The 25,883-nt window shown below is 44.5% G+C and overlaps 1 protein-coding gene across 3 annotated transcripts in view; it reads right to left on the bottom strand.

Moving 5' to 3' along the window:
- HECW1 (HECT, C2 and WW domain containing E3 ubiquitin protein ligase 1) overlaps nt 1–25,883 on the bottom strand; it is a gene marked incomplete at its 5' end in the record, with an annotated part of 447,342 nt that overhangs the window by 224,557 nt on the left and 196,902 nt on the right. For all 3 annotated transcript variants that reach the window (XM_080818019.1, XM_080818018.1, XM_080818020.1), the window contains 2 exons: nt 11,766–11,873; nt 19,961–20,285. In XM_080818019.1, coding sequence (XP_080674145.1) covers nt 11,766–11,873; nt 19,961–20,285 — 433 coding nt within the window. The remainder of the gene's footprint in view (nt 1–11,765; nt 11,874–19,960; nt 20,286–25,883) is intronic.

The raw sequence follows: 25,883 nt of genomic DNA on the forward strand, positions 1-25,883 counted from the left end.
GGATTTCATGAAAAAAATAACATTTGCCGGTTTAGAATTTACTGCCTCTTGGGAAAAACTCATTTCTGAATTGGAGGCCTTGATCTTCACTACACGGCTGAGTTGGGGAGACCATTCAGGAAGAGAGTCCACAGACACTGAGAGGGGTGAGGGGACAGGTTAGTGTCAGGGCTGTTAGAGAAAAAAATGATGAATGAGGCCCACATGCCATCCCATAAAACCCAGAACTATCAACCTGGCTAATGGTGCAAGCTTCTGATGGGCTCGCAGGGCCTCCCTTTCCACATGTCTGGCATCCACAGGCCAATCTGTGGAACTGGAAATGTCAGCATCTCTTTCTGGGTAAGCTCAGAGAGGAGTCTCTGCCAGATAATCAGGAATTGTCCTAAAGGAAGGTGTGTGGGGGTGGGAGAGGTGACAGAAGATCATCGAACACACCAAGTTCAGCCTCTTCTTGCTGGTGTCAGAGGTGGTCAAGCAAGAGGAGCATGCATCCTCAGAAACGGTCTTAATTTGACGTAACTACTGCCTTACTTCTACACTTCCTCAAGGCGGCCAGAATCACAGGCTTTATGAACTTCTTACTACCTTGCATCTGGCTTAGCTTCTTGCCCGCAGCCAGCCTGGAGCTTTCTCTGAGCTTTGCATCATCCTTCTGCGTTTCATACAGAGTCTCAGGACACCCTGATCCTTTAGGCGAGTTTCGGATTCCCTGGCTCCTTCCCAGCCCTGGCAGGTGGCCCCGGCGCAGGAACGACCTTCTCCAGTTCCTCTTCGCTCCGCCGCCGACAGAGGGCGCCAGAGGGGCTGCGCGTCGGAACCCCAGTTAGGACCCTGATGAGCACTCGCGGGCGGCGGGGGGAGGGGGGGGGTCGGGGGTCGGATCTTCTTTCAAGAGTCCATCTCTTACAAGAATTTGTTTTGTGCAGTTGCCTCGTGTGGTTACTTCGTCTGTGTCCTGTATCCAGAGCTTCTATTTAACGGGTTCTGATGTTTAAAGTATTCATTGTTTTGTATTGACTTTTGCCAGAATTTTATTTTCTCCAATTTGGGAACCACCGGTGATTACGCTAGTAGAAAGAGTGAGGGTTCGCGGTGGAACATTTTGGTCATTCTTTTCCATGTTCCCACACCCTTCTTGCCTTTTCCTTCTGTTACTGTTTGTTTGTGTGTGTGTTTTACATCATCTTCTCTTCCCCTTCTGAAAAGTATTTCATATTACATATATGCTTTATCTTTTCATCTGTTCCTTTGTTAAAGGGTCAGACAGGCCTTAAAATTTTAATACTCACAAGAAATTCAATCTCTCTGTTACGGAAAACCCACACTGTAAAATAAGCCTCCTTTTTTTCGGGGGTAACTATTAATGGAGGGGGGGGAAAGACATCAAGAGGTTTTAAATAGAAGGCATAAAAGTCCCATGAAAGGCTTTGAATATAGAGGTTCAAATTTCTAGATTTTGTATAAAAATAGCAGTGCTTCATATATGTTATTCTCTGGTAGATGGTGTGGTATTTATAACTATATTTTCTCCAAGGATATGGAGGGCATAATGACACAGTTCCTCCCTTAGAAGTCACGTTCTCTGGTTCGGATTTTAAAGACAGATTGGTGCTCATTCTGGTGAAACTGAAAGAAACACAATTAGCTCCTTTCTCCTTTCAGCTTTTTGTCTGTCCTCTTCTCTCAGGTAACAGCCGGCAGTAGAAACGTGGGTCTAAATATGGACCAGGACCTGCCGACTCTGGTTTTGCTTGGGAAGCAGGAAACAGTGCTAAGATTAGCAGCTGCTGCAACAGAGAAGGCATTGTTTGCATTTTCCAGACCTTGTGGATGCTGTTAGGTTTTTCAGTATTCTTGGGTATCATATGAATTCTAGGATTTTGAGAAAGTGAGACTCATGAGCGACTGAGGTCTGGTTTAATGAGAATTTGTGAGGAGTTTATGCCTTTTTTTTTTTTTTTAACAGTACATGAACTCTGAACTCTTTCTTGGCTCTACAAAGCCCGTAAGGACAGAAAGCATCACTGGCATCATTTGAAAATGGCCTTGGAGTTGACTTAGGGAAAACCTGTTTTGGTGGATGACAGCAGCTCCTGGGGGTAACCTCTGAACTGGCCCCAGGTATGTGTAAAGGACCAGTGACAAGTGTCTAGAAAGTCACACATGGCGTTCAGATAGGTTTCTCTGACCTCTGTGGGTCTCTGTCCTCAAGAACACTACAGCTGTGCACGACACAGACTTGACTAAAAGGCTCAGTGGGTCAAAAGGCAGAAATGTAAGCTGGGAATGTAGTAGAAAAGGGAAAATGCTCCCTTTCCACTGCTCTTCTAGCATCAGCTTCCAGGATCTGAATCAAAGAAGGAAGAGTTGCTAATCACTAAACTGGTTGGTCCAGTTCCCAGTGTGGACTGGCCCATGTTAAGGGAAGAGCAGAGTAAGTCTGCTTAACAAGGTGGTACCTCTCTGCCACCTCCTTATTCCAAGAACTGGACAGATGAGAACTGCATGCTGTCTTTGTAGTACCCGGTTGCCATACTGCCATCTGCCCAGGGACCACTTGGTTCCCTCCCTTACCCGTGTTTCTGTCTCTTCCTCTAGATGGCTCAGAGGCCAGGTGTGGGAACGAGAAGACAAAATGGTTGTTATCCTTGTGCATAAGTCTCTTGCTTTCTACACAGGAGTTCTGAGCACTAGCTTAATTAATTCACTAATTAACAGAATAAATATTTATTAAGCCTCCCTAAGAGGAGATGCTACTAGAAATAAAAAAAAAAAATGTTTTAAAATGTTATCTTGTGTTGAAATTATGGGTGATTTTTACTTTAATCCTTTCTTCAGATTTTGTTGGGAATATTGGGAATAGGTAAACTTTAAAAAATGTCTATGCAAACGGGATTCATACACATCTAACAAATACATTGAAACAGAGAAGATTCTGGATTTATGTGTGAAGGAGTAACTGACATCTTGGATTGCTTCTGTCTTCTAAGCTGAACTTTCTCTATAGCTTTTTATGGTGGAGCCTACGAGCTCCTCACTCGGAATCATCTGGATGGGAGGAAGGCCATATGTTAGCCACCTCCACTTTCCTTCCTCTGGTCAAGGATTTGCTAGATAGAGCAAATGACATTTGGATTCCCATTCTGATGGCCATATAAGTTCCCTGCCCAGTCATTCTGGGAGATATGCCCCCAGTACTGACTCCGACTTCAAAGTTCTATCTAGTATATTACCGGATAACCTACCCTCTATGGGACCAGAACCTTGCACTGAAACTTCACCTTACTTGGGGGGGGGCTTCTGGTCTACTTTGACCTTATCAGGACATCATGGTTGGCTCTGAGGTCAGATGGTCAAGGTTCAAGTCCTGGTCCTACTCTGTGAATAGTGGACCAGTTGCATTCTCTTTCTGCATCTCAGGAAGAAAAGGGGAAAATACCATTGGCCTCCCAGGTTTTTCATGAAGTTAAGTGGGACCATACGTCTTAGGTGTTCAGCATGGTGCCTGGCATACCGGGAGAGCTCGAGATGTTTTGTTGCACTATTACTATTGTGACTTCTCTATTCAGGACATCAGCCTTATGCCAAATGGCAGCCCAGGGGTCAGATCTTTTAAGCCATGCACAGATCCCCAGGGACAAGCACAGGCCACCCCCTGTGGGATGGCTGCAGCCCCCTTCGTGCCCATCTGCTCTATCTGTCTAAATGGACATCAGCTGTCCATGCCCTTCGGACACGGCCTCACCTACCTGGCTGCAGGTCCAGACACAGTGTCTTAGTTAGGTCAGGCTCCCTTGTCTGCCCCACATACTCTCCTGCCAAATGTGGCCTTTATGAGCAAGCTCTTGTGTTCCCATCTCATGGAGATTAAAATGGGCAGAATACTCCCTCCTTACCTTGTCAAAGCACTGTCTAGAAGCAGAGCTATAGAGAACCTCATTGGCCTGCTTATTTCTAGCTCCCTGTGTCTGTGGTCTTGACTAAAAGAGATTAATTCTGTGTGCAGAGAGGCTCTGAGAGGGACAGAGAGTCTTTTTTTGGGGAGTGCTGATTTCACTCTACCACATCTGTACAGGTGAAAACCACTCCTGAGTTCTTCCAGTTTCTTCTTCTCTCCCGTCTTGCTAGGAAAGGGGTGCTGTAAGGTTGCTCACACATGCATTTCTGTCCTTGAGTCCTGTCCCCATCGTGCCCCAACACACTTCTAGTCACCCGGTCCCTAGCAGGTCAAGGGCTTCCGGGACAGGCTGGGCCCTTCACTTTCTCTGCCTCCTGTCCTCCCGACTCCTTCTGAACCCCAGTCCAACTCTCCACAGATGCATTCCAGACTCTGTTTCCCACACCTCCTCCACTGGCACTCACCAGGTCGTATTGACAATGCCTCCTCTCATAGTTTCTTCTCCCTGGTTGCCCTGGCCCTACTCTTTTGGTTTCTCTGATGCTACAGTTACTGTTGCTCCACAACAAAGGAAACAAGACCTTAACAGCTTAAAACAGCATTGTATTGGGATCTCTCAAAGTTCTATGAGGTGACTGGGCTCAGCTGGACACTCTCCCTTGGGCTGCACCTGCTTTCCCCTGGGTGGGGATGGCTGGAGCAGCTGGGCTGGCCAAGCGTCTCTCCATGCAACCTTATGCATGGCCACCTTGGGCTTCTCACAGCACAGCTGCCTCACAGCTCCAAGAGTGAGTGTTCTCAAGGGTAGGAAGTAGAAGCTACCAGTCTCTTAAAATCTGGGCCTGGAAGTTGGCGCAGCATCACTTTAGCATAGAAACTCACACAGAGGGGCGCCTGGGTGGCTCAGTGGGTTAAAGCCTCTGCCTTCGGCTCAGGTCATGATCCCAGGGTCCTGGGATCGAGCCCCACGTCAGGCTCTCTGCTTGGCAGGGAGCCTGCTTCCCTTCCTCTCTCTCCGCCTGTCTCTCTGCCTACTTGTGATCTCTGTCTGTCAAATAAATAAAATCTTTAAAAAAGAAACTCACACAAAAGAGGAGACTTGAATGCCTCCTCTCTGAGAGGATTGTCAAGGAGTTTGTGGCCACACTTAATCTGCACATTGGATGATCTCTCTTCCTCCTCCTCCCTCTGCTCCCCCTCTTTGTCAGGACTCTGTCCTCAACTCTCCCTTATGCCTGCCCGAACCCCTCCTTTGCACCCCCCCACCCTGTGCCTTCCCGCCTTTGCAGGTGCTGTCCCTTGCTTGCAATGATCTACCACTTGGCCCCCAATACCAGCCCTTCCCCCCACTGGCGCCACTGCCTACAAGCTCCCCTTCCTCATGGGTGATGATCAACTCCGTACCGCAAAGTTGGGATGGGTGCTCCTTATCGTCACTGACACCAAGACACAGTGAGAGGTATGTGCCCGGAGATAAGCACATTCCTACTGGAATGCGACAGCCTTGGCTGGCAGGGACCAAGCCTCTCCCTCCAGATCTGAGGTCCTGAAGAATGAGTACAGTGCCCAGGAGGCTTCTAGCACTAAAGGGTTCAGAGAGGCAGGTAAATCTGTATGCTCTTTTATCAACACGGTGATTCAAGTTTCCTCCAGAATAGTCTCAGTGATAATAGGGCCTGACCATTTATTCATGTTAAGAGTTTTCATCTCATTGAGAGAACCTGACATATACCCAGCTAGAAGCCAGCAGCACGTGCATTGCTGCAAATCTGACTTGGTCATACCTTTCTGTTTTCTGTAATAATGCTTAGTTACTCTTTGTATTGTCTTTACTTAATCTGACAGATTGACACCTTTGTGGACTAAAGATCACTGTTTCTGCTCTCAGATGTAATGGAATATTTGACATGATGAGAAGTGACTGCAGTCCACAGCTTGGCTTCTCACACTGGGCAGACTGAGGGCAAGCCTGCTGTGTGTTTCTCCTCCCTTGTCTGTCCCTGTATGACTTGTTTGCCCACACGGACCTCTGCCCTCCCACTGCCACATTCCCATGTCTCATTGGCCCTGTTCAGCCAGAGTCACTGCACATTTAGGTTGGCCTCTGGCAGCCCAAACATGACTACTGTGTGAATATTGCCAACCATTTGGCTCTGGTCTGGTGAAGGGTGACTGATTGTGTATTTGGTGACATGGGTTCCTTGCTCGAGCATTCCAGGGGATTTATCTCCAGCAAGATTACTTCTTCTAGGCTTTTAAAGCAAAACGTGAAGGAAATAAGGAAGGCAAGAAGAGCATCGAGAGTGCGAGCTACAATTGGGAGGAGGTAAATGCAGAAGTTTAGGTGGGAGGAAAACTGGAGGAATTGGGTGATGAAAGAGGAATATTAATTTCAGGAGTGTTGCTGTGAACTGTACACTCTTCTCAAACTTTAAGAAATATAAGAACACCGGCAATACTGAAATTACTTTATGATTGTTGTAGAGAGCAACTTCGACCAGGACGTCCCTTTGGGATAGCATTAAACTGGATGAACAATGGGGTTGTCATGGTGTCCCAGGAATTATATAATAAGTATAAAATGACATTATAATATGAGTGCCCAGTGTCTTGCAAATATGCGTATGGAGCCATCCTTGTTCCTCACAAAAGAAACAACAACCAAAAAAAAAAAAAAAAAAAAAAACCAACCTGTGAGGCCGTGTGAGTGCCATGTGAGTGTTTAGTCTTCCCAAGTAGACTTGAGATTTCCTGAGGGCTCAGAGCCTATGACTCAAATGTTTACCACACTACAAATGGAGACATCTCCTTGGAAATAACAAATCGGTGACTGAAAATGGCGGCCAACAGTGTCGTTCTTCACCACACCGGTTCTAACCACAGAGCAGTCCTGGTGAAAGTATGCCCAGGTTCAAATAAAAGGCTGCAACAATGTGTCACCTGAACCATCTGGGTTGCCGACCTGACCGGATCCCTGTGTGCAATTGCAGATCTGGGGGGCCTCCCAGCTCCAGCAGGGCCCGTCCTTGCTCTTGCGGCATTGCTGGAGAGGAGGAAGCATGTGCCAGAAATGCCAATGAGGGGAAGCCAGCTAGCTCTCCTGGAGTCTCGCTTTTCCTCCAGTGCTCTTCGGTCTTCAACCCTAGCTGCAAAGCACCTCCCACAGAAAACTCTCCAAACTAAGCCATTCAGTTCACAGTCATGACCAGGGCACCCACTTGTCCATTCTCTGAGGAGAAATACCACGTGGAGTGTTGGCTGCTGATCGGACCCCTCTCAGAGAGCCACCGCCATCCCTAATTCAGAGCCTTCTACTCACAGATGGGACAGGGCTAGGCCAGACACATCAGGCACTCACGGGGTGACTCAGTTCATCTTCATGCAGCTGCCATCTCAGTGCAAGGCAATAACTTCATTTTATAGATGAAGAGACTAGAACAGGCCACACCGGGGGGGGATGTTGAGACCACATACCTCTCGCTTGGAAGCCCCTTGCCCAAGTGTGGACCGAAAGGCAAAACCTGACCCTCTCCCACCTGTGTGAAGTTCGCCTCACCACACTCAGTGGGTGTCGTTTCAAAACTTACAGCAGGACAAGTGCTTAGATTTGCTGTTAAGTATAATTAGGGGTCGCTGTGTGTTTTTTAACTTTGGGATGATGGATGGGAAAGGACTGGAAATGTGCTGATGTTTGAGGGCCATTCTTCCAACAAATGCTGGGTGGGAGAATCAGCAGGAATCAGCGTGTGACTCTGGAAGTGAGAGCAGAGATGGGAAAAGGCTGAACGTGCCAGCGTGAACGTGGGGTAGCACCAGTGATCTGAGCAGGGGCAGGAAACCAACACGGGGCAGAGCAGTCAGATGGGACTGCGGGTTTCTGGTTTATAGCCAGACAGCTGTGAGAAGGCCACGCTCACGACTATGATAACATGACCAACCCAAGGAGGTCCCTCTGGGAGAGACTCTTCTGGCCGTCATCAGCGGCGGCTGAAAGCACACTTCTCTACTCTTCGTGCTACTGATGGGGAGCTACAGTGAACAGGGAGCTCTCTGGACCAGATCTGGGCCAGAGATCAAGAAAAAGATGCCTTCTCTGTAGAACCATGGCTTCTGGGCAATGCAAACCCCAGTCCTGAAGGAATTCTGATAGCAGCCCACAGTCAGCAAGATCTGGCTGGGGTGACTCCTGAGGCTTGAGTCTGGCCCGCTCTAAGCCTGACTGCATATATTAAAAGATAGTCATGGGGTTACAAAAATGATACAACATTGTAAAACTTGATCAGGATGAGGAAAGCTGAAACTTCACTAGTTCTTTCTTTTGTCAGTGTTAAAACTTGTATCTTGGGCACCTGGGTGGCTCAGTGGGCTGGGTCTCCGCCTTTGGCTCGGGTCATGGTCTCAGGGTCCTAGGATTGAGCCCCATGTCAGGCTCTCTGCTCGGCAAGGAATCTACCTCCCCTTCTCTCTCTCTGCCTGCCTCTCTGCCTACTTGTGATCTCTGTCAAATAAATAAATAAAATCTTAAAAAAAAAACAAACACCTTGTATCTTGTTGCAGTTCTCAGATTATAGCAATTATTACTATAGTCAAAAGCAGCCCACTAGGGAAAAATTATGCCAGAGAAAAGGAAACCTTTCTATTGTGTTTTATCATGCACATAACTCCTTGCAGAGTGCAGGAAATGCTTGTTTTGAATGGTCCTCATTTAGTAGTACTTTCAAAATCTGATTTAGTCAGACCTTAAAAAAAAAATATATAAATCAATAGCAATTACCTAATTCTAAATTGAATCATGACCCCAAAGAAATGTACTATTAGAACATTACAGATTCCAGGTAATCTGCGATATATCTCTACTCCTAGAAAAGGACAAAAATAAAAACAGAAAATAAAAATAAAATAAAAACCTCATCTATTATTTTAATTTAATCCTCAGATAGAAAGAATGGCCTTTTGTCCTATTTCAACATTTAAAATCTGGCCCATGTGCAGTTTGTAAAATAGATTTTAATTTTAAGAAGGTATAATTTACCAATTAGATTAATACATTTAGTACTATTTAGAGACTATAGGAGTCTGATTTTTATTAATATCAAAAACTTGTGTAACCTTCCGGGCAATGGCCTAGCTTCTGCATTTTTATTATAGCAAGAGGACCTCTGATGCTTTTATTGCATTAATGAAAGATAGCCATATTAGAACATTTTGTACATCAAACCTTTCCTATTTGTTAATCTGGCACTTTTCCAATCATACATTTTGAAAATATCAATTATTTCACATTAAAAATATGAATTCACATAGCATATTATATACAGTTTTAATGTACTCAGACTCCTAAAGCTATTATCCATTACTGCATTCTAATTTATTTGATTTATAGGTGTGCCTGGAATTAAGATTCTCATCATTTGCAAACTCAATTAAGCTTTTTCTTGATAAATTTTTCGTTTTTGACACATTAGATTACATTTGTATAGAATAATACATTCTCCGTACATTGAACACGGCTTTGATTTATTTGCAACCACCTTCTCAATCTCATTTTCATCCATTTGAGATAGTTCTAGTCCAGCAGGTGCACTGCCCAGTGAAACCTTCTCAAGTTTGCACCAGGACGTTTGCAAAATGTCATTTTTCTGACGTGTTCCATTTTTAGTTATTTTTGAATATGACCTGGCAAGCCATTTGTTTATTCTAGGACGTTGCTACTTAACTGAGTGTGAATACACTTTTACTCAATCATGACAATATTTTATATAATTTACAGAGCTGGCTTTATGTTATAGTATCTCTCTAGTGGGACTTAAAGTGTCTCTTTATCCTCCTGATGGAGACAATTATATTAAATGGTTTGCTATTTGAAATGAATGTACCAAAAATGTTCTATATGTCACAGAAATCTTGAAAAGAACTGCCTTGAAAGGAATAGCACTATTGCTAGATTTATACACAACCCCCTTTTTCACATTAGCTCATAAAATTTCACATTATCCTTAAGAGTTATTTCCTTGCCTCTAAAAAGACACATATTTGTAGGATGCGCTCCTTCCTGCACCGTTTTGAGCTGATACTACCTAAATGGCATCTTTCTCAATTAGTTAGAACTCCAAAGAAGAAAACAGGTGTACAGTAAAGACAGCCTCTCCATCCAACTTCCAACATAGACTGGAGCATAGTCAGCTCTTGTGTCTAATATTCATTACTAATGCAAGTTTTTACCTTTTTTGTTCTTACCGCCATTTGGGAAGTGATATTATGGACCACTAGCTGGAACCCATCATTATCCCCAGATCAAGCCCATCTATGTCCTTTATGACCAATGATACTATTTGTGAGATGGGGAAGATACTGGCAGGACTTGGGCAAAGGAGGGCATGCTGGGGAGGATGGAAAAGGAGGTTGAGGGAGGAGAGTGGGTCTTATTTGGTCTTGGCAGCAGGGCGGAGAAGTTTCAGTTCATGTAATCAGAAAACAGAGCCATGAGGCTTTTGGCCAGATGGTATCAGAGTTGAGTTCAAGGCATTTTGCCTGGTATTAACATGCAAAATGGATTAGGAGGAGAAAAGCTAGAGTCAGGGAGCTAAATATTAAGGAAAAGGCAATCTCTTGTTGGGAACTTCATTATGACTAAACCAAAGTCAAGGGCCCAATCACATCTCATAAAATCGTTTCACCTCTATATCCAACAGTATCAAATCGCCTGTCTGCACATTCTGCACACATTCTGCACATGCTAATGCAAAATAAGGGGGCATTTGTGTCATTTCTAGGAGGAGAGATGCCATAAGCTTCTAATGGGCAGACACTAGACCTTTCATTTTCAAATCCCTGATCTTTGAAATATAGTAGGTCTTATAAAATGCTTACTGAGTGGATGAATGGAAATGAGAGTGAATAAAAATAACATAAAACATAAGCATTGAGAGCATACAGTTTTTCTTGAACAATGAGTCAAATGATAAGACAACTCTAGGTTCCTGGCCACAAATGCTTTCCTCTGAGAACAGGATGGTTGGAACAAGGGAGTATCTCATCATTGCCTTTCAGAAGAGTTACACTACCTGAATCCCTGCTACGAACGAGAAGGTGCAGGAAAGGTTTTGCGCATTCAGCACTCTCCAGTACCCAAGTGGGAAGGGAAGGACTTGGAGATAAGGGTAAACTGTGCATTCCTTCAGCTGGTAAACACGAGGCCCACAAGGCTATTTCTTCATGCAATGGGAAATGCATCAATATGGGGACCTATGAAAAGAATCCTTCTTTAACTGTAAGAATGATTTTTTTCAAAGACAGATAGAAATTTTTGAAAATATCTCAGTAAAATACATGATGACAAGTTTATAAACCCAGAAATGTCAGTAAATCAGGAGTCAAAGAAACAGGTTGTTGGTAGTAATGGATCATCCTCGTCCTGGAGAACTGTGGCCAGAGTCAAAGGTCAGGGCAGCACGTGGAACATCCCCAGCATGGTAGGGCCATGAGCAGGGAGCCTTGAAGAACCCGCTCAAGTCAAGCCAAAACTGGATGGTAAGATACAGCAGGGCAGCTACTGCAAGGTTAGCACCGGGAGGAGCCACAGAGTGAAAGTTAAGGGATTTAAGCCAAAAGGTCCTGAATGCAGAGGCCTATGAATGACTATGAGCCAAACTTCTCTGAAATGAAAAGGAATGGCGCCCCTGGGCTGGTTTGGATGGCTGTTGCCCAACTAACCTGGAGCTTACTTATTATTATTTTTAAGCACTTCATAAACCTATGGCTCTCTTACATGGCACATTTCTAAGGGGAGGCAATGCAATGAACAAAAAACAATGCAGCTGAACTCTGCTTTATCCTGAGCAACAAGAATGGGAAAAGTACTCACGTTCCACAAAGTAAGAGCTGGCATCAATCTTCCAGATGATCTGGCCCCGATGAGAACCATTGACTCCACGGTTTTTATAGTCCAGAAAGTTTTCTGACAAGACCTCATCTAAACGAAAAGCAGAACAGAGAAATATATCAGCTAACGGCATATTTAGAACAACAACAACAAAAAGAACAAAGGATATTAAGGCTATCTCCAATTCAGCCGAAGAAAATGGAATCAGAATCAGAAAGCTGGAAATATCCTCAGGTACTCTCTGAACCAACCCCTTTATAATGCAAGACTCCTCCCCACTCTGCAGTACTCCTAAGCTCATCTAGCTGGTTTGTGAACACTTCCCAGAACACAAAATGATTGCTCGTGTGGCCATCCATTTCGCTTTTGAACGGCCCTTCCATGTGTGAAGTCTGAGTGTGAAAATCTCCCTAAAACTTTCAGTAGCTGGTCTCTATGGGGGTCTGCGAATGAGCCATAAGGAAAACATCCAATCACACTTTCTACTGGGTCCCAGTCATCACAGGCTCCAACCAATAGCATTTCTTCTCCAGCCTGAATACCATCATCCTGTAATACCTGGGACTCATCCATGAATGTATCCATCTGTCCTTCACGCACTCACACATTCATCTGTTCTTTCAACAGATACTTATCGATCTCCAACTGTCTGTCATGCTGGGGAATATGCAGGATCCACAGTAGGGCAAAACCAAGATGGTCCCTTTTGAACTAAAGCTCACAAGCAATTGAGGATACAGACTTGAAACACCAAGTAGAGAAATAAAGGTATTATTACAATTTGTGATAGGGGAAAGGAAGGAAAAGATCAGGGTGCTCTGATGGGGAATTTCAAGGAGGGAGGCCAACGGGGGTTCAGGGAAGTACTGAGGGATAAAGAAGCCACAAGGGCAGAGATGAGGGTGGGTGTGTGGAGGGCAAGGAGAGAGGTCCTGAAGCGGTGTCCAGGGCTCAAGCTCAGGGAGAGCCTCCTGCCTCGTAGCACTGAGAGGAGCTTGTGGGGAGACGATGTACTTTTTTTTCCCTGCTATTTCTCTGCTCAGTACAGTGCAATAGTCAATATCCTTCCTACAGCCGGTGTCCAGAGAGGAACACAGCATTCCTGGAGAGGACAGATCTCTGAAGACCCAGCTGACTTCCTCCTCTCTGGCTCTAGACCTCATGTTTTCGGTGCAGACTAAGACAGAGATATGAATTTTACTTTGATCATCCATGGTGCCCTGGCGGTTTCCTCTTCACCAGAATGTAACCGCTTGAGCTGGATGGATCTGAGGCTGTGGGGAAACTGTATTTGAGAATCCAAATCGACCACAGTGATGGGAGGAATAAAGGGAATTCAGGCGCTCCTCTACAGAAAGCAGCTAGGTCATGGTTACCCTTTTTGCAACTAAGATATCCTGAGGTTCACATCCTGCATCTGAATGGACTGAGAAAACAGACTAGAATGAGACGCAAAGATGGCAGGGCTTGTAGCTGAAGGACCCAGCTCTCAAGGCCCTTTGTGCCTTATACCAAGGCATCACCTGCAAAAGGGGGAGGGGGGCGGTGGAGTCCTAATAACTGGGACCTCCTAGTGGAGGATTAAACGAGATAGTTGGTCAATGTGCTTGTGACCTGCCATGCTGACTGCACATTTTTGGCTGTCTCTTCTTTGGCAAAGATGATTGGGCAAAGCAACACTACCTCTGCTTCATTAATAACAAGAACTCTTTGTATCCCTCGGGAAAATCACTTGGTTGCAACATTTGCCAGTCTTAATATTCACAGTGTGTGCTCACATCCCTGGTTAGGTTACTAAGATGATTGCATAACATGTCTTTTAGAGTAATTGACTCCTTTCTGCAAAAAAGGTGTAATATTTTCCTAGCTCCCTGGGTCTTTAGTACAGATATAAAAAGTCTCACATCCAGATAGAGATTTGCCTCATTATGGCAATTTTCTAAGGAGAGGTATTTACTTGAATCTATCCACTCTGATCACCAGAATATTCATTTTAACAGTTACAATCAGATATCCACATAACTAATACCTAGAAGGGGGATGTTCATTCATGCATTAGTCAATGGTGTAAGATTTCCTCTTCAGGCAACGTGCTAAACTGTGGGGACATACTGACAAATAAGATATGGTCTATGTTCCCAGAAAGTTTCTAACAGATTTGGGGATTTATTCAAGAAAACAGACAATGTCACTAGATTACAGTAAGTATAAGAATGGGTTAAATATCAAGAAAGCCCAGGGTCACAAATGAGAAAAGGATGGGCTGAGTAGGGGGGAAGAGTCAGAGAAGACTGAGCTAGGATGGCAGAATAAAGAGAACAAGATCCATGTGGTTGTACAGGTTTAAACACGACACATTTGGGAGGGAGACAAACCAAAAGAGACTCTTAATGTCACAAAACAAACTGAGGGTGGCCAGGGAGAGGGGTGTAGGGAGAGGGTGGTGGGGTTATGGACATTGGGGAGGGTATGTGCTATGGTGAGTGCTGTGAAGTGGTAAACCTGGAGATTCACAGACCTGTACCCCGGTGCTAATAATACATTATATGTTTATAAAAAAAATTTTTAAAAAAAGAAAAAGAAAAAAATAAATATTTGTTGAATTGCATGAAAACACTAAAACAAAACAAAACAAAACCAAAAAAGCAGGACACATTTTAAGAGACTGTCAACTGCTCCTAATAAATAGCCCATTCTCTTGCACTGCCAATACTTCATAATAGATACCACACCAGAAAACAGAATAGTCTATATTCTTGTCTGGCCCATCTGTGCTGAGAGGTCAGCTCCTTCCCCAAGGGCATTTATGGCCAATTTTTAGAAAAGTTACTGGTCTTTGCTTGGAAATCCAAATGTACTGTGGGGGTCAGATGCAGAAAAACAGAATCGGTCCAGATAGTTCATGCAGAAGGGGATTTAATGCAGAGAATTAGGTTTTGGTTGGAGACATGGATGCCAGGCCGGGCCTCTGGGAACAGCCCCAGAATAACAGAAAAACTCCAAGGCCCAGCTTCTGCCTCACTCACAGAAGCCTCATGGGAACTGCTAAGTTCAAGGATCTCACAGAGCAGCTGCAGCCCATGAGCTGAGAATTCAAGGCAAAGAGTAGCACAAGGAACACAGCAGGGGGCTGCTGCCCTACTAGACCGAGACCAGCCCAGAGCCCAAAGAGTACCTGCCACCTTGAAGAGAGGGAGGGAGCAGGCATCAGGCATCACGGTGGAAAGCTGAATTTCTCAGCCACCGGCAAACCAGTAGGGGGATCCCCAGAGCTCAGGTCCTCCTTCCCCATCTTGCATAAGTGCAACTGATGAGGGGACCAGCCTGCATCTGAAGATGGCTGCACAGGAGTCGGAGACATTAAAGGTGCTAGGACCAGATTCTGCACTAGAAGGCAGCAGTGGAGAAGAGAAGAGGCCTGAAATGGATGGTGGGGGCCCAGCCAGGCCCTTTGCCACCCTGAGGACTGGCAGCCCCTAGATCCTACGTCCAAAAGTTTTTATTCCATATTCTTTGTCATGGTGGAAGTCTTTTTTGGGAGCAATGTTTGTGTAGTTACAGGGAACCTTGAGGAAGGAAGGCTAGGCTACCTTAGTAGGTATGTGATTTTAGGCATCTTATTTAATCCCTCTGTGTCTTTCCTTCCTCACTACAACCTGGGTATATTATCAATACCTGCCCCAAAAGTCTGTTGTGAAGACTGAATGAATAATACAGGGAGTGGTCTTAGATCAGTGTCAGACATCACCAGTAAGGAGATACTTCTGTTTACAGTCTGGGCTAACAATAGGGCTCTCTAGGGCAAAGCTCTATGATGCACATGCAAAACCATTAATAATAACCTGAAACATTAGCTTAGGCCAGTGCTGTTTAAAGTTCTGTCATTACTCATTTTGTACAGAACACATAGAGATGTATTAAGTTCCTCAAAAAGAGATTATATTTGCTGAATGATATTTATTTCTTCTGGCGTATAGACTCCTACTCCCTGTTCCAGTCTATACTAGAGAAAAGATCTTTACAGGTTGTTAAAAATTTGTATTAGAAAGTTCTAGTGAAGTTTACTGAAACAGCACACCTGGGAAAAATGAAATGTACTTCTCTTGCTTTGTCTTCAAAATGAAAGCATAGGAGCTATGCTTTCTATACCCTAATCTATAATAGAAAAGACTATTGCTGTTGAGAGTGGCATGGACAAGTAAGCACAGAATCAGACAGAAAGGACAACTGATCCACTACATCTAAGCCCAACAAAGAAAATGCAACCTGGCTTCCACTTCTCAGAGGAAATCGTGCCTTCTGATAATCGAATGGGGGCAGAAACACCCTTGATTGAGAACGTCTGGTCTCTGATTAAAAGCACTCATCATAAGGACAATAAGAAAAATGTAATTTTTAGATTGATAGATCAATCTAATGGAAAGAAGAAAAGAAACAAAAGGAAAACACAGTAGATAAAGAATATGAAGAAATGATAAAAATAAATCTTCATGTAACAGTAAATACAATAACGGAAATGTGCTATTCTGTCCCAGTTAAAATCCAGAGACTCCTAGATCAGAATATAAAAGCATACACAAATGGCTACATTTAAAGAAAAGACAAAGTCTGAAAATAAAGTAAAAGATTAAGCCAATATGAAGCAGAAGGAAACTGAGAGACTAATCTTAAATAGTTAAAAAAAAAAGAATTCAAGGCAAAGAGTAGCACAAGGAACATAGACAGATCTGTAATAATAAACTAAGAAATGGTAGCAGAAAAAAGATATGAAACATTTATGTAGCTGGTAATTCACATCAACATATACAAAACAGAATCTGCAGAAGTGAAGATAGAGAAAGATAAATTAAGATTAAAATTTATACATTTTTTACTAGCAATTTTTGACACACTGCATTCAAAAATCAGGAGACAAAAAATCAGAATATACCTGATTAAACTTTCTACATATTAAATACACAGGAGAGAGAGAGAAAAGTCCTTGGTTTGCAAGGTGCCCTGTGAACTGAAACTTGTATGTATCAGAATCGTGTCCTTGCTCTGTAAGGTTCTTGGAAACTGCTACCATTGTTACCTCAGCTGCTATGGAATTGGGCAAAATGAGGATACAGCCTCAGGACAAAGTTTGGGAATTAAGGTAATTTGCTATCCCACATCCAGAGACTAGAGCTCCCCGACAAGGTAGATCAAGACATGAAGTATCGATCAACAGGCATTAAATGTGCATTAAATGTCTCATCAGTTCAGTTCAGTAATTCTAGAAGATAGTCCTGTTTTCTCCTCTATTTTGGATAGGAAACCTGGAGCTCTGACGACGATACTTGGCTGGGGCCATACATCTGGCCAGCCGCAGGACAGGATTCTAAACAAGGTCACGCTGTCACTGAAACCATGTGATCTTTCCCCATTCTGTGTCACTAGGAGAGAGAATCCTTCATTACACTGTATCAAGCTCACGGACCACTCCCTAAAGGAGGGTAGCCAAATGGGATTTCACCGATAATGATAACAGGGATGCTCCTGTTACTAACCCCCAACTCCACTGCGTTCCTGGCTAAGGACAGCACTGGAATCAGTGGGAAGGCCACACATCCCCCTCCACATCCAGGGGTCTCACTCTCTCCCCAGTCATGTTTGCCCGGGGAACTCGAAGGTCAGAGTTGAAAGCAACCCAAACCTGGCCTCCCATGGGCATTTAGGTTTTCCTTGGATGTGGAACGGCCTCCACTGGATACTGCACCAGGATGTGCTGAGATGTTCCTATGGGCAGCATGGGGTCTGACACTAGGCCAGGCAGCTCTGTGGCCTTGGGAGCCACTGCAATGGCCTCACTTCCGTGGCGAAATGACAGATTAAATTAAATCATCACCTCTAAAATGTTAGGTCTATGTCAGTGATCTGATCTTTGGCAAGGCACTGCGAATGTGACAGATACGTTACTAAGGACCTACAAATTATGAACTCTTAAGACTCCCAGATAATTTTGGATTTGGAAATTATTTCTGAAATGCTATGTTGCCGAAAGTGTTGGCGTTCTGCATTAAATAACTTCACAGTTATATATATGCAGCTACTATGAGGAGAACAAACTGTCAAGTTAAGATTCTAAGATGATGAGCTGTGTTTACTTTTGTCTTAGTCAAAATGTCATGTTAACACCGGATCTGATTCATTCGCAGAGTTTCACGACATTCGATGCTGCTGACCACTCCTTCCTCCACCACCTTCTCTTGACTTCTGTGACGTGGTCTCCTAGTTTGATCCTAAGTCTCCATCCCTCCTCTACCTCCTTTGTGGGTGCATTCGCTACCCCTGTCTCTGACAGAGGCTTTCTGGTGCTCTTTTCAACATACAATCCATGGTGACCTCATCAACTCTTGGGGGGCCCATTACCTGAAACCTCCACCCCCAGCCCGGATTTAGGGCTGAGCTCCAGATCCAGCCCCTCCTTCACTTTGGATGAATGTCCTTGGGTGTCACACCTTCCCCCCATCACATGCTCCTCCTCCAACGGTCCCCTGGCCTGGGAATGAATGGCACTGCACAAAGGTACAGCTTTAAAGAGCTGCTTCAGAACCAGATCTGTGGTCAAAAATCTAATTGCCTAAGTTGCTAAACAAGTAACATCCATAATGAATGAATGAAGGTAGGGACGGATGGGAGGGAGACTGTGGAAAGACTGAAGGGTACAGATAGGCTACCCAAAGCAGCTAATGCTTAACTTTGGTGAACTAAAGCCAAGTAGAATTATGGGCTTGGGCTGCCAAATTGAGGGCTTTTGTGAAAGAAGCTAGAAATCTGGATTTCACTGTGAAATCTCTACACTTTACAATGTTGGTAACTAATCAAATTTAAAATAATATGGACTAAAAATATGCTTGGGGGGCGCTCTCATTTTACAAGCTCTGTTGTAGTCTGATGGTATCCAAACAATTTTACTCAACAACTATTCTGAAGCCAATTAAATTTTACCTAAGTCCAATTGATCTAGTAACCACTGTTTGCGTACAAATTTCAAAAATTACATTTCTCCGTCTTTATAATAAAGTATCTACTGTAATACGTCAGCCAAGCAGATTCCAAAACCTTTAAGAGAGCTAAAAATATTTCCCTGATAGCTAGTCAGTTAGATAAGATCCCCTTTATTTTATCAGAAAAACAGGTCGTAAAATACTCATAAAATCCACTGGTTTCTGTGATACTTCATGATATTAAATTGGGCATTTTGGGTCCGAATGTGTAGTTTTTTTGACAGAGATACAGCGAGAAAAGAACACAATCAGATGGCATGGGAGAGGGAGAAGCAGACTCCTCGGCGAGCAGGGAGCCTGATGCAGGGCTGGATCCCAGGACCCGGGGATCATAACCTGAGCAAAAGGCTGACGCTTAACGACTGAGTCACTCGGGTGCCCCTGAATGTGTAAACTGCTCCATGCACAAACTGACAGCAGAAGGCCTGGCCTCCCCTGAGTTTGATGCCTGACTCTAGAGACAGCCCCCCAGCAACCACACCTTCACTTCGTAAATGCACCAATTTCCAGCACATCTGATTCTATCAGGAACAACAGATTAAATCCATGTTTCAGGTGAGTTCAAATTTGTGAGATCTGCTGACTTGTGCATTTTCCTCTCAGCTACCACTCTGTTCCTCAGCCTGCCGTGCGCTTGCTCTCACTGTACATCGAATCCAGTGACATCTTTTGAATACAAAGCAGTAAGAACACGGAAAGAGCAGGCGAGAAGAGGTGCCCCACTATGCTGGAAACAGTGAAATTCCCTCCACGGAGATGGGTGCACATCACTCGTGTGTATGGTGTTGCTTTGGTCTTAGGAACATACGGACTTGACAAGAGGCTTGTGATACTAACTTATTCGTAGGAAGAAGAGCTTCTACACTTGCCATGGTAATGACGTTTGTGTCCAAGCACACCCGGCCCTTCTATCTTAGGATTTTCTTCCACTGAATGGAGGTAGCAAGAGAAGCCTCGGTACCTGGTCTGCAGTGTGTTAGAATCTGGTGTGTATGTGACTGCAAGCTGTGTGAGTCTGTGACATATGAAAGCATATGTAAAAGGGCACTGTGAACCACACACTTGCCGAACAGCCAAACCACGGTGTCCAGACCCTTCTGTCTGCAGCACACTGTGGGCTGGTCCAGCTAAGTGTGTCTGACTCACCGATAAGATACATGCCAATCCAGTCTCCGGCGTCCACTTCCTCCTTGATGTCCCAGTGGATCACCAGGTCCTGCGAGTGCCCTATGGAGTAGTAGGAGCTGCTGACCATGAGCGTGGAGCGGCTGTCTGAGGTGACCAGGTCGGTGTCACTGGTGGAGCGGGGGATGGTGACGGTGCCATGGGGGCCGTTCCTGATGGCCATGCTGTGGAACTGGCCGGGGTTGTAGCTGTGACGGAGTGGCTCCTTGCACCGGCGGTGATTCTGGGAGGTTCTGGATGGAGATGCCATGGCGGCCAGGCCTAAGAACCTGTTCTGGTACAGATTCTGTGGGGGTAAAGAGACAATGAGCGGGGTTGTGAGACCTGATCCCTGTCTTCAGAGGGAGATGAGCTGTGAGTGAGCAGCCCTCCGAGGAAGGTCTGAACTCCGGCTCGGGCTTCACACAGAGGAGGCAGGAATAAGAATGCAAGCTCACCGGGGCACCTGGGTGGCTCAGTGGGTTAAAGCCTCTGCCTCCGGCTCAGGTCATGATCCCAGAGTTCTGGGATCGAGCCCCACATCAGGCTCTCTGCTCAGCGGGGAACCTGCTTCCTCCTCTCTCTCTGCCTGCCTCTCTGCCTACTTGCGGTCTCTATCTGTCAAATAAATAAATAAAATCTTTAAAAAAAAAAAAAAAAAAAAGAATGCAAGCTCACCAAGGGGCCGGGCACTGCCATGCTCGGCTGGGGTCTGTCTCTCCTCACTCCCTCTAGCCCGAGGGTCTCAGGAGGCCCAGATGACTCAGGCTGGGTGACCACCCCAGACAAACAGCCATTTCTTGAGAAATCCAGCACCAATTCACTGAGAACCAGTTTTATCCTTCTTTAGGGTAGATCACAATTATTATCACTGAACATTTTAGTGATCCCACCAGCATTCAAGACCCTACACGCAGCCCAGAATCAGAGGTGGTCCCTGCACTACAACTCTCCCCATTACAACTCTCTGCCCTACAGAATGTCCCCAGTCATCTGGGATTTCTGTTAAGGACCTCCAATACCTAGGGAATCTCCCAAAACTCTAATTTTTGACAAAATCCAATCTCAGAGGACTATGACTCCCTCGGAGCCAATGTTACTGTAGAAACCATTGGATCGGATGAGGAAAAAGGCAAGCTTTGTACTGTTCACAACACTGAGCACTTCATATGAGCTGAGTGGATACGCAGTGATAATAGCTGAATTGTTCTGGATACAGATGGCTTTTAGAACATGGGGGAGGGGTGCCTGGGTGGCTCGGTCAGTTAAGTGACTGCCTTCGGCTCACGTTATGATCCCAGGGTCCTGGGATGGAGCCCCACGTCGGGCTCCCCGCTCAGTGGGAGCCTGCTTCTCCCTCTCCTCCCTGCTTATGCTCTCTCTCCCTATTTCTGTTCTCTCTCTCTCAAATAAATAAATAAATTTTTTTTTAGAAAGTCTTAAAACATGGGGGAGAAACATCATAGCGAACTTACACAAGGGACCCTTTTTTGAAACAAGGAAGGGTGATTCTGACTTAATCAAAGTATATTAAAGTATATTAAAATAGGGATTTAAATGTATCATTTTGGCCATAAAACCTGGCTATAAAAGTACATGCTGGTCTACAAATAGGAACACTTTCATTTTTTTTAAAGATTTTATTTATTTATTTGACAGAGATCACAAGTAGGCAGAGAGGCAAGCAGAGTGAGAGGGGGAAGTAGGCTCCCCGCTGAGCAGAGAGCCCGATGCGGGGCTCGATCCCAGGACCCTGGGATCATGACCTGAGCTGAAGGCAGAGGCTTTAACCCACTGAGCCACTCAGGTGCCCCAGGAACACTTTCATTTTCAAGAAGAGAAGATTAAGGGGGCGCCTGGGTGGCTGGGTCAGTCAAGCATCAGACTCCTGATTTCAGCTCAGGTCATGACCTCAGGGTGGTGAGATCAAGCCCTGAGTCAGGCTCCACACTCAATATGGAGCCTGCTTCAGGTTCTGTCTCCCTCTCCCTCCACTACTCCCTGCCCTTGCTGGCTTGCTCTTAAAAAAAAAAAAACAAAACCCAAAACAAAAACAAAACCCCCCCAAAAGACAACAGAAGAGAAGATTAAGGCCTGAAAACAGGTTGAGTCATGCAGTTTCGAGACCAGGGAGAATTACTTATTGCACACATCCATCAAACCAAGTTTCTGTTTATGGGTCACAAGGCCCAGGCCTCAGCAGCCATCCCCTCTGCTCTTGAGATTATATAAGTCTGTTCAGCAGTCACTTAGGCTGGTGCTTTTCCCATCCTCCAAGACCAGGGCCCTTATAAAAAGTCCATTAACCTGAGGAAGCACACTGTTGGCATTCTCCATCTCAGGCCTTAATGGCCATGTGGTGGGCCTATCGGTTCCTTCTTTGAGTTTCTCATTAGGAATTGCTCAGGCCCTGCTGGTGGTAACCATGGCATTACTATAGGCAGAAAAGCCCAGACTTCAGAAAGCATCTCATCACACTATTGACACCATATGGTCTTTTTCTTTTTTTCTTTTTTTTTTTGGTTTTGGGGGGTTTTTTGTTTGTTTTGTTTTTTTTAAATGCTTGTCATTGCAACAGTATGAAAATGGACAGATCAGTGTCACCTGAAACCAGTCCTCCTCTCGGGAAGACAGGCAAAGCCCAGGGAGCATGGGCCGTCCATGCACTCAGCAGGCCCCCTGGCTCTTCTGGGCGGTTCAGAGCGGACATCGCTAGCCTGCTGATGCTCCAGTGGGCTTTGCCCAGAGACTTCCAAAAAAGAAAGGCTACCGCTAGAGCATGACATTTCTGCAGCTCATATGTACTTTATGTGGACAAATAACATCTTATAGTATTATTATGGAGAATAAAAACAACTTGCAAGTAAGTAGTCAAGTTTATGATTACAGGTTAAACCAAAGCTGGTGCAGAACCTACCAAACTCCAACCTGCATATCCCTCGACGTTTTACTTGATCTTCCTGGTCCTCAGTTTCCTTATTTTAAATGGGTTGTTGTCAGAACTTACTGAGAGAACACAAACTAAGCTCTTGGCATAATAGGCACTAAATAAATAAAAATCTACTAAAACACTACTGGTATTGCTTTACTAAGAAAGCCTCACCAAAATATACGTCCTGGGCAGTTGGCCAGGCTCACTCACCAGCCAAGGGTCCCCTCATATCATCCCCAGAGACCTCACACTTAATTCCTCCTGCAACCAAACCCCAGATTTTTTCCCAAGTCACGGCCTCACAGTTACAAAACTGAAATGCCAAGTTTAAATGGTCTAGTGTATTTATAAATGTACCCTATATACCAATTTTTTGGAGGGGAAGGCTCTCTTTATCTGTAAGATCTGTGCTTGAATAGGATGTTTTTGAATTAATGTTGAGGCCAAGGGAATTTTATCAATGTAGTATCAGCCAGGGGCCTCCCAAAAGATTATGGATTGCTTTTCTTTTGTTGAAGACATTTCTGCTGTGGTATTTTTATTAGACTTCCCTGGAAACCAGGCAACTCCCCTGAAACTCAAATTACACCAGTGCTCACTGTCCAGGTGGTGGGAACAAAGGCATAGAAGGAAACATTAGCCAAGGAAGACATTTGTCGGTAACTGAGTGGACTGGAGGAATGGCATTTGCCCAGAATAAGAAGGGGAGCTTCAAAGCTGCTCCTTGAACACCACCCTCCCCCGCCCTCCTGACCCCTGTCTTTGTCCACACCCTTTCCATCTGTACTTGCAGGAATTGTATTTCTGCTTTGAGATTCTGCCCCAGCACCAACTCTGCTATAAACTCCCCTTGTACCCTCTTCCGATTCCCCAAAATGGGGGCCTTGGCTCTGCGATCCCACAGGAATCCCCTTCCCCTGCAGAGACTCCTACTGAATATACTGCTAGCTGACCAGTTCACTCACATCCCTAAGCAGTGAAGACTTCAAGCCAGCGTTCCCTGCTCTTTATAGCCTCTGGAACTGGCATGACTCCTGACACACAAAAAAAGGCCCTCGAAACTTCAGTTAATATGATTTATTTTATTCAATGATGTTCCTTCTTTTTGCAGAAAGGGTTTAAGTGTGCTATTACAAATAGATAAAATATAGAAAGACGTAAGTTAGTAGACAGTGCAGAGAGAGAAGAGACAAAAAGTTATATACAAAGGCTCACATAAAACTATATGCCATCATGTCCCTAAACAGGTGTTCTTGCTAAAGACCCACGACAGCTGCCTCTCAACGCAGCCGGTGGATAGTTGATTTCCAACATGTGTTCCTTTGTGACTCTGTTTTCCCTGGCCATTCACGTGTTCCAAACTCACACTACAGACTCATCCAGCTGGAAGAAACAATTTAATCATTCTCTGTTCACATCTGAACTGTGGGAGGTAGAGGATCTGTCCTGTTTTCAAATAGCCCTGGATAAAAGACCACTCTCTTTCCAGAAAGGGATTTCACTGTTTACAACCTCGCAATTCTTTCTAATCTCTAAGGCCAATCTCGTGGCACAGAGACCTGCCTTCTCCCTCCTCCCTACAAAGAGCAAGAGTGGCTTTCCTGTCATCTATGAGAAGGACGTCAACAAGTATCACTAGATTGTTTCCAGCTTTTTCTCCATTCCACTAAGCAATTCGAGTGTCTTTTATTTTCCCTTTCCTTGGGGATGGGTAATTGACATGGATAAGAAACCAAAAAAATACTAGTAACAGTTTCAGCGACACCGTAATTTTCCAATTATTGGTTGTAATCTAGTTATGGGCTATTTTATGGGCTAGTTTTCAGGAACGACTCCAATGAGTGAGTCACTGAAGACAATCTGATCACATTGTGACCTACTTCATAGGGAGTAAGATTCTATTTGCTGGCTTGTCTCCTGTCTGCTGCAGAGGATGCAACAACGATGTTTTGTTTACTAATTTTGCTTTCCAACTTAAGTAACTCAAATTGTTAAAAATATTTTTAATTAAGTGACATGTTCCTGGATTTTAAAAAAAAATCTTGGAACAGGTCTCGCATGTTTAATATTTTAAGTTATTCTTATGCATTATAGCACATAGCAAGACCAAAACACATGTAAGGAGATGGAATCTAAAAGAAAAAACTGTCACTTCTAGGAAAGGAGTATGTTGTGGATTTTTTTTTTTTTTCAGAACACAGGAAAACAAAGATTCTGCTGCGTCAATTTCTAACTGACAAAGTCATTAATAGCTTTTCTGTTTTGAAATATATAAAGCTGTGAATACCATCTCAGAAATGAAAAGAAAGTGGACAAAAGCCACATCTATAACAGAGAAAATGATTCTTAAAAAAATTGCCTCTACACTGTGAAATCAAAACAGTGAGTGAAAAACACAAGCCCTGAAGGAAACCTCACTAAAGTATATGAGATGAGGTTCTAGAAATGGGCATTAGGTAGCTGGGCGAAGAGCATTATAGTTTTTGAGTTCAGGAACAGATTTTATTTTGAGCAAGTAGATGCCTGAAGCTTTTTTATCTTTCACTCAGCTCGGGTTATGCCATCAGGGCGGTAATGGAACTTAAAAAAAATTATATGTAACTTTTCTTTCTACGTCGGACTTGAGAAAATTTACAGCAAAAGAAATGTACAAGGAAGTAGGGAAATAAAGACTAGACAGGGGCGCCTGGGTGGCTCAGTGGGTTAAAGCCTCTGCCCTCGACTGAGGTCATGATCTCAGGGTCCTGGGATCGAGCCCCGCATTGCACTCTCTGCTCAGCAGGGAGCCTGCTTCCCCCCTTCTCTCTGCCTGCCTCTCTGCCTACTTGTGATCTCTGTCTGTCAAATAAATAAAATCTTAAAAAAAAAAAAGACTAGACAGAAAGCAGGAAGTAGCAGTATGAAAACAGCTAATAATTGTGAACCTTCACTCTGGGCAGGGGACTTAGGGTGTCATCACATTAAAAACCGATC

This window comes from Martes martes, assembly GCF_963455335.1.
Source record: "Martes martes genome assembly, chromosome: 11".
Taxonomy (NCBI): domain Eukaryota; kingdom Metazoa; phylum Chordata; class Mammalia; order Carnivora; family Mustelidae; genus Martes; species Martes martes.